We start from the raw sequence: 8,631 nt of genomic DNA, 5'->3' as shown, positions 1-8,631 counted from the left end.
AGAATTACTGCTTTTGTGGGGCCCAATTATATTCTTTGAACCTCCATTTTACAAAAAGGGTAGAATCTTTTCACGTAATTACGTAACTACCCCTTGATATTTTACGATTATAGATATATATAATTTTTTTTTATTTCCACCATTAACAATATATTTTTAAATTAATTAGTTAAATTATTAAATAATATTAGTTCCATTATCTTTAGCCTCCCCTTGGACAAAGTACGTCTCCCCTTGATCGAGCCTCGACTTCTTTTCTTTTGGAGTCTTAGTCATTTTTTACTATGTGTTCGAAGAGCCTCGACTCCTTTTTCTGTTGGAGTTCTTCGTTCGACATTTGGGAATTCTATTGATATGGCTAATTTAGGACATGACTCTAATACCATGTTAAATGAACGCAACTCTCCACAATTGTACGATATTGTTCACTTTGAGCAGCTTTATTTGAGCTTCCCAAAAAGCCTCGTACCAATTGAGAGAATAGCCTTAAAGCCTTAATTAGCTAAGGAAGACTTTCTTCCCGAATGATCTTGATCCTTGGGCTAGACAAGAACTTGGTTGGCTCGGTAGTTCGAGAATCTATGAATGGACATCTAAGACTAAGTAAGGAAGAGCGGAAGGAAGTCTATTACTGAGAAAAGTGGCGATCTCGTCTTATTTGCTGGGAGAGAGGAAGCTTCGAGACCACCTATCTTAATTATTTGAGTTCGAGTAGGTAACATTTTTATTGAATGAATATTGATTTATGGGGGCAATTCCGTAAATGACTGCAAGAACGGGGATAGGGGCGAGGAGGGGAAATTCAAAATTCAAAAAAGACTGTTCGAACGGAAAAGGAAACGGAAGGACAGAGAAATCGGGGAAGGAAAAGAGCAAAAGCGGCAGCCGTTTTCTTCTCGATTCAGTCGGTTTGATCTGTCTTCGCCTCTCATTTCGCTACTTTATGCGTTTTCTTGTAACTTTCTGCGTTTTTTTTTTTTGTTGTAACTTTCTGCTTGTGCTTACGATCAGATCTTCTCGACTCTTAGAACATAATTTCGATTTGGATCTGAACTCTTTCATCTCTCTCTCTCTCTCTCTAAAAATTTGCAGAGAATCCGAATGATTTCTTCCTCTTTTGTAGAGATTTGCTGCAAGAATACAAAACTTACGCTCTTTCTTTCGAGGAAATGGCAGAAAAGAAGCATAAACATTTCCCCTCTCACTCTTAGGGTTGCAGAAACGAGAAATACAAGCCTCTCTCTCTCTATGAGAAGCTTCAGAGATCGAAATTCAAGTTCTATGTTCTTTCTCTCTCTAGAAAGTTCGCAACAACAGAGCAAATTTCCAGGTTAGTTGAGTTGCTCGAGTTTTTCAGGTGATCTAATGTCGAAATTCAAACATATCAAATGCGTGCACAGTGTTCAAGTTAAATGAATCATGTTTCGGTAGATCAAGTTCTCAGGTCGAACGAGTCTGTTAATATAACCGCTATTTTCACTTTCTCACATCCTGATTGAGGAAGGGTTATAGCTAACGAGGACGATCAGAATTTTAATTTAGAGAGAGGAAGACCGACTAGGCAACTTGAGACATAGTAAGAAAACATATTCACCGTTTTGGAAGCTCACGTCCTAAGGCGACAGCGTTGTAATATTAGAAAAAATGCAAAAGCCAACGAACCCTTCAGTGTAGCATTAAGAATTGCAAATTCAGACGGCACACGCTTTTGTAGATCAATTAATGTAGTTTTTTCCCAAATATTTACGCGTTAGAGCGCAACAACGACAACATATTCACCGTTTTGGAAGAGACTTTTGGGATCTCGACATAACCACACGCTCGCCTCTTACATAGGAGACAACTTTAGAGCATAAAGAACAGATATTCGAAACTCGAGATTCTAGAGACCGTACAAAAGGCAATATATCGCAATGTAGTCTTACAAATATATTTTCATGGATTAATTTGATTTCTTATTATAATTATTATTATTATTTTTTTTTTTTTTTTCAGAGAGAAAAAATATTTTAATTATCATATTTATTGAGTAAAAGAAAAGGTATAAAGTCATATTTATTAGATATTTTTAAAAAAATCATATATTAATTTAAGTTACGAAATTATATAAAGTATAAATAATAATTATTATTATTAAATAGAGAAGAAAACGGTAGCTAGGGTTTTAGAGATTAGTCCTCAGTCGTCGGCGGTTTACCAAAGCCTTACATTGCAGAATCATCGAACTCATAATCGGAAAAGGTTGTAAGGTGGCCGGAGCATGGAGACGGAGAATCAACAGCCGTTTCAGATCGACCTGGGGAATCTAATGGCGTTCAATCCTCACCATCAATTTCCTTCCCTCTCATCCTCCAGGTTAGTTGTTTTTCTCTCCCAAATTATACTCGGACGACGGATTCTTCTTGCAGTACGCACTCTCTCGCGAATTTTTACGAATATCGTATCTTAAGTAGCTAGATGAAACGAGGTTTGTAGAGAATTTTGCCCCGAATTTCTCGTGTTTTGTTACACTGAGGTTGAAGAACACTGGCGGGATGTATTTTTTGGCTTTGCGATCCTATGCTATTCACATTACGTTGTACTGTTTTCTGAAATTCGATGGTGCAGATTTTATGGCATTTGTTTCGCATACGATGAATTTCTAGTAGATATAAGCATTGGGTGCACGTTCGTGAACATTTATGTCTGCATTGGTGACTCTTAAGCGTTAAATTATTGCCAATTAAATTAGAAATCCTTAACCTGTGAATATTTATCTTCCTTCTTTGATGTTCGGAATATATAATTGCTTGTATTATTTGAAGAATACCGGTACCATCTTCGCCTAATTTATTTTTTTGTTTGATTATTAGGGAGGATCTAGTTAGTGAATGTCTGCAAAAGGGCGCAGAGTTAGCTCAATTTATTGCTAATGATCTTTTCAACCTGCCTTCAACTGAAGACAGAGATGGTCCGCTCGTGAGGTTGCCTCCACCTTCTACACGATTGCCGAGAGAGAAACCTGTAAGGCTTCATGCTACTTTATAAATTTCTTCCCTTGGTAACCACTGTCACTGATCGTGCTGCATCCATGAGCAGCGGCTGCAAATGTTAATTTTGTAGTTCTTGGCTGAGATGATCTTTTCTTTTCTTTTTCCAGTTGCCAAAGCCCAAACCTCCTACAAAATGGGAGCTTTTTGCCAAAAAAAGAGGTCAGTTGCTTTGTGTGCCCTGTGCTAGGGTATATTTGATACAGCACATCCCCCNAACAAAATTAGTTAATCTGATAGCAATATATTTGTTTCCAAGTGGAACTTATTCATAATTATTGTTTTTTTCAAACTCTTGCAGGCATAAAGAATCGTAAAAAAGATAAGATAGTGTATGATGATCAGACGGGTTCATGGAAACGTCGCCATGGTTACGATCGTGCAAATGATGAGGAGAACATACCCATAATTGAGGCCAAGATGACTGATGGTAGTATTTTATGATGATTTGTTCTACTATCTATTTATTCTTTTTGTGAACATACCCATAATTGAGTCCAAGATGACCAGAAAGTTATGCTTTTGCTTTTTGTGAACTTGATTTGCAAATTTGCATAAAGCTGCAACATCCAGATAGCCAACTGATGATCCAATTTAATTACTGGTTTCTCTTTGTTCTTAAGACACGTAAAATTAGCTGAAATGGCTGTTAAGAGCATGGTTGATTTGTCTTGCAGAGCCCGGGGTGGATCCATTTGCTGCAAGGCGAGCCAATAAGAAAAGCCGAGTTGAAAAACAAGAAAGGAATCAGTTACAGAATCTGAAGAAGGCTGCAAAAGTTGGCGCTCTACCAAGGTTTTACCTCTCAAGACAGTTTTGGTTGTTGAATATGATATAAGTTGTACCCCACTTTGTTGTTTATACACGAGTTTCATTGAACTTTTTAACTTAGATCAACGTTTTCCAAAAAATGTTTTTGTCAACTACTCCATTTAAGACATCATCCATGCTGTTATTCTCAAGTTGCCCATCTTAGTGTTCATCTTCAATCATGTCTTCCTTTCCTTCCCGTCACAATCTGTTCTTGATAGCATAAAATTCACTGTATCAGTCACGTTCAACTAGCTGCCACTGCTTTGCCTATAACTGGAACTCAAGCTGCACCAAAGAAAATTACCAAGGATGAACTTGGAAACGTAGCTGGAATGGCAGCAACTTCAACAGCCAGTGGTGGAAAATTTGACAAGAAGTTAGCAGGAGAAAAACCTGCGAAACATCAAGGAAAATATCGCAAGGTTAACTGAACCAGCTTGTTGATGTACATTTTTGCTTTAGTTTACTTTATATTTATCGTAAAAAATTGTGATGCATTTTTTGTGTTTGGATGCAGTTTCTGCCTGTTGTGGAGGGAACAGGGATAGGCTCTCAAGAAAGAGAGCAAACTGAGAAAGTTCTTAACAGATTAATTTCCAAGAATTCACACGAGATTCTCAATATTAATAAGGTTTGACTGCTAAACTGCACATTACATTTTAAAGGATGAACAAATGCATATATCTTATTTTTTGATGCTCCATGTAACTCTTGTGGTTTTAAAATGATTATTCGTACTCACGTGGCCTAAAACCACCGCCCTTTTTATTTTCTTGTAAATTCGTTTAGCTTGTTGAGTTATGCTCGTATTGATTGCCATTGTTATGCTTGAATATTATATGATTCAACATGATTTCTAATGGACCGTGTGATGTAAATAGATCATGACGTGATGGATATTTGTGTATATGAGTTATCATGCAAGTGAAGCTCATTACTTCTGAGAAGCAAATTGATTTTGTTATCACATTAAATTCTAAGCCTATTTTGGATTCCTCATCTTGATTTTCAGGCTGTCAACATGTACACTGTGAAAAAAGAAAAGAAACAAAGAAACCAACGAGGGAAGTCTTCATCAATGTCGAGCAACAAGTTGAAACCAAATAAGAAACTCCAGAAGAAGCCATTGAAGAAGGGATCTCCAAAGAATGGCAAGGCAAAATGAACGAATTTTCGCAATAGATCATGAGCTCTTGTAGAGGTGCGCGTGTTAGATTACATTCTGTCTGACATTCTGAATGTACCATTATTATCATTATTTAGTAGTGAAGAAAATTTTGAAATCATGTTTGTTTTCCCTATGATAGTCCTTTTAATGGCTTCGAAGCAATTATATAGTAGCTTTTTTACTTTGGTTTCTTAAATTTTAAATATGTTTAGTAGATCTAGCTGTCAAATATTTTAAAGAACACAGAGAATGTACACCGAAGATCATGAAATTCGTTCGAGATAGATAAATCAAACACAATTGTGCGTCTTAACCTGTCACCCTGTTAAATTATGTTTAAATTCGTAATGTAGACAGAATGTTTAATATCGATCGATCAAATTAATTGAAACTTTACTTAAATCTCGTCCTGAATATCTATGTAGATGAAAAATGCTCGTCTTACAAGTGATCGGACATCGTTTTACCAAAACTAACAAAGAAAAGCAAAACAAAACAACATTTTGTTCAAGAAGAAGAGACACTCACACTGCTACAAGGCCGCTGAAGGTGGTGGGCGTTCACATACCTGGTTTCCGCAATTCACTTTCGCCATGTGCAAAATGGCATCTTTCTCTAAACGTACAATTACCCTTTGCAAAATTAGCACAAAGCTTGGTCTTGAAGTTGTTTGCTGAGTGCTGAGAATGCTGCTGCTGCTGCCTCATGGCATTATTGGCAGAGGCTGCGCCGACGTTTGCAATCAACTCGCGCACCATTGAACTAGCAAGATTGATCTGATCAAACGTACCCTCGAGCTCAATGTTCTTCAAGCTAGAGTCTGACTCGTGATCTTTTATAGAAAGTCTTGCTCCTGTCATTCGACAGATATTCTTCGAGTTGACACCATTCTTCCCAATTATGGGACCTGCAAGCGATGCATCGACGCTAATCTTTGCTGTTGCAGACGCACCGAAGCTAGCAGCAGGTCCATGGTTGGGTTGTGGCGGAGGCACATTCCAGCCACCACCCATTCTGGGTTGTTGTGCTAGTGGTCCTCCTCCCATTCCACCGTGTTCTGGTGGAGGATTTGGCCTTCCAAGGTCCCACTCGCCATGAGCAAAATGGCATTTGTCACCGAATCTGCAGCCTTCGGCTGAGTTGAATTTGTTGCACAAACGTGTCTTGACAGCCGGAGGAGAAACACCATCTGGAAACGATGGAGGGGCGACAGGATTTCTAATGCCAGGGGAAATAGCAGGACTGTTCATCTGAGAAATTGCTTTGAATCCACCAGGAACATAATGTGCAAAATGACACCCCTCACCAAAAGGGCAACCAGAAGTGCTGCATTTTTCATTTAAAAAGAGGAGTAAACTTCACGCTAGCAATACGATCGAGAATTCTAGTCGAAACTCGTTCAAAATTTAACAAAACCAACAAAAAACCAATGAAGATTCTTGAGCATAAACAACCGAAGTATAGATCAGGAGTAGAAACGAGCAGAAACGACATTTTCCAAGCGTCCACAATAAGTCTAAACGAATGATATTTCAATAACTCTACTCCAACCCAAACAAATATATCTGACATTCAAGTTTCCAGACAAACTCTTCAATTTAGCAACAGAAACAAGTTAAACTACCGTATCAGAAAATTGTAACGTCCAAAATCCTTGACAATAAACCGAAATCTTAACCAGACTTGACCATCGTTCAACTAAACAATTTCATATGAGTTAGACGGAAAATTAGCATAACATTTACAGACTTGCATATATATTAACATAAAAAATGGTCGGGGCTTCAATAGTCGCAAAACATCAACCGGTAAAAGGCATAAGTCGAAATGATACGCAGTTCGGAACAATGTCCATGGAAAAATTCAATAGAAGATAAACAAATATCCCATTTGCACCTAAAAATGGAAATGCGGCTCATGTGATAGCATAGGAACAAATAGAACATGATTTACCATAACTTTTTATTCTTTGATCAAGACCTAAATGCCAATTCAATTCTGCATCAAACTGCTTCCTTGAAAATATCCAAGTAAGAACTAATTATCCACTTAAGAGAGAACAAGTTTGCATCCAATATAAAAGTGCTTTCAATTTAGACATTCCCACTGAACTGTTGTGAATCAACTATTTCAGTTCAGTGATTGTTGTTATGATTACATCATTGCATAACCTGAAACAACTTTAACTAACCAATTCATTAGTCCAAAGAACAATAATTTTGCTTGAGAAAATTAAGTAAATCTTTCTGGAAATTAAAGAATGTTAGCAATAGATTGAGTGGCATTATATTAATTCATTTTAGATAAGTTAAGATTTGAACCTGAAAAACTTTGTGCAAGGCCTCGATTTGCTTCCTAAACCAGTAGATAAGGAGTCCATTTCTGTCGCACAACATTAATTAACTTTCCTTAGTTAAAATTTCACCCAATTATTGATCTCCCAGCTTAAAATATCTCAAATTGTTCTAACATCTTTTATGGCTAAGACAACACACTATTAATGAATGCGGTGAAAACGGCCAGCAGGAGGAATATAAAGACACCCACATTCCATTTTGAAAAACTATCAACAAAAACAAAGACAAAAGGGAGTGATGTACTTTTTATGTTCTAACATCCAAGCAAAGGATGTGAAATCGATATCAGTTGAAGCCATAACAGTAGTTTAAAATACTAAATATCACATCAAAAACTTTAACCAGAACTTAGAACATGATATTAGAATCATTAACCAAATACCTTAAGTAAAATCCAAAACACTATACCTACATCTATATATTCAAACGAAGAACTACAAGAAAGGGAAACAAAAGCCAACAATTTGTGTTCATTTATTCAGATTTGTTCTAGAATGAGCTTCCAAGTTTCTTCTAGCTAGAGCGTATACAAAAGAACAGCAATACCAGAGAGTAAATAACAAATCCATCAAAACTATCAATAGTGGTCAAAACGAACAGAAATCAAACAGAACGGACTTCAGCATACACATGCTACAACTACAAGCAAGCGAAACAAAAGCCACCAACAAACCCATGAACCAGCTGAACGAGAAAATACCAAAACCGTTGAGAACGCCCAAAAAAAAGCCCAAGAGGAGCATTTATGAAGCAAAACGAACCTGGTTTGGACTTCTTAAAGGCCCCATTGCCATTCAAGGCGGTTTCAGCTCTCTCCCTCTTGCGAACACCGTCAGGGTCCATTGAAGATAAAAGCGAGCAGGACCCACTACTCGAAAGGAAGAAGGGGAAATCTCAGAGAAAGAAGAGAGAACAGGGAATGAAGCAGCCGGAGAAATGAATGTGGGAACCTAATGAAGACGAGGAGGAGGAGGAGCAGCAGGAGCAGATATGGCAAGAAGCGAAAGAGGGGCGGATTTGAAAAGTAGGTCAAAATAGGGTTTGATAAGATGACTAAAAAAAAAATGTATGGATGTGAGTCAAGTTCAAGTGATTGAGAGTATGATGTTTGTGTTCATGCTCCCAATCGTAATCGAGCAACTATAACGCTCGATAACGATCGTGTTATGTTAGGATTCGCAATTTACTCTTGCTCTCGAGTAAGTCACCTAACTAGAATTTAGGTCGTCGTTGACACAAACAATGTATGCTCGAGCCTTTCGTC

General features: G+C 37.5%; 2 protein-coding genes across 6 annotated transcripts; one reads left to right on the top strand and one right to left on the bottom strand.

Moving 5' to 3' along the window:
- Positions 1–828: 828 nt before the first annotated feature.
- On the top strand, positions 829–5,631 carry LOC111793637 (ribosome biogenesis regulatory protein homolog). Of its 5 annotated transcripts, none has more exons than XM_023675605.1 (10): positions 829–904; positions 1,124–1,330; positions 2,216–2,355; positions 2,853–3,003; positions 3,140–3,191; positions 3,331–3,459; positions 3,707–3,824; positions 4,081–4,264; positions 4,360–4,473; positions 4,855–5,191. In XM_023675605.1, exons 3-10 carry the CDS (start codon positions 2,261–2,263, stop codon positions 5,005–5,007), a joined length of 996 nt encoding a protein of 331 aa, XP_023531373.1. In that variant the 5' UTR covers positions 829–904; positions 1,124–1,330; positions 2,216–2,260; the 3' UTR covers positions 5,008–5,191. The 5 variants fall into 5 exon arrangements, with proteins under 5 accessions (XP_023531373.1, XP_023531369.1, XP_023531372.1 ...); XM_023675604.1 differs by having other exon boundaries at positions 864–904; positions 1,093–1,330; XM_023675601.1 differs by having other exon boundaries at positions 850–1,330.
- On the bottom strand, positions 5,372–8,410 carry LOC111793638 (zinc finger CCCH domain-containing protein 14-like). The gene is made up of 3 exons (XM_023675606.1): positions 8,129–8,410; positions 7,332–7,392; positions 5,372–6,336 (listed from the first exon to the last, which is right to left on the bottom strand). The coding sequence occupies exons 1-3, from the start codon at positions 8,208–8,210 to the stop codon at positions 5,571–5,573; spliced, it is 909 nt and encodes a 302-aa protein (XP_023531374.1). The 5' UTR covers positions 8,211–8,410; the 3' UTR covers positions 5,372–5,570.
- Positions 8,411–8,631: the final 221 nt, after the last annotated feature.

Source organism: Cucurbita pepo, chromosome LG04, assembly GCF_002806865.2.
Source record: "Cucurbita pepo subsp. pepo cultivar mu-cu-16 chromosome LG04, ASM280686v2, whole genome shotgun sequence".
Lineage (NCBI taxonomy): Eukaryota > Viridiplantae > Streptophyta > Magnoliopsida > Cucurbitales > Cucurbitaceae > Cucurbita > Cucurbita pepo.
The sequence above is the reverse complement of the archived record's forward strand: the minus strand, read 5'-3'. Positions and strand labels throughout refer to the sequence as shown.

Bases quoted from the DNA above. Each gene is read 5' to 3' on its own strand.
- LOC111793637 (XM_023675603.1), top strand. From the start codon at position 2,261: ATGGAGACGGAGAATCAACAGCCGTTTCAGATCGACCTGGGGAATCTA. The intron at 4,265-4,359 runs GTTAACTGAACC...GTTTGGATGCAG, and splicing joins ATCAAGGAAAATATCGCAAG to TTTCTGCCTGTTGTGGAGGG. The intron at 4,474-4,854 runs GTTTGACTGCTA...CTTGATTTTCAG, and splicing joins AGATTCTCAATATTAATAAG to GCTGTCAACATGTACACTGT.
- LOC111793638 (XM_023675606.1), bottom strand. From the start codon at position 8,210: ATGGACCCTGACGGTGTTCGCAAGAGGGAGAGAGCTGAAACCGCCTTG. The intron at 7,393-8,128 runs GTTCGTTTTGCT...GTTGTGCGACAG, and splicing joins CTTTAAGAAGTCCAAACCAG to AAATGGACTCCTTATCTACT. The intron at 6,337-7,331 runs GTTCAAATCTTA...TGAAAAATGCAG, and splicing joins CCTTGCACAAAGTTTTTCAG to CACTTCTGGTTGCCCTTTTG.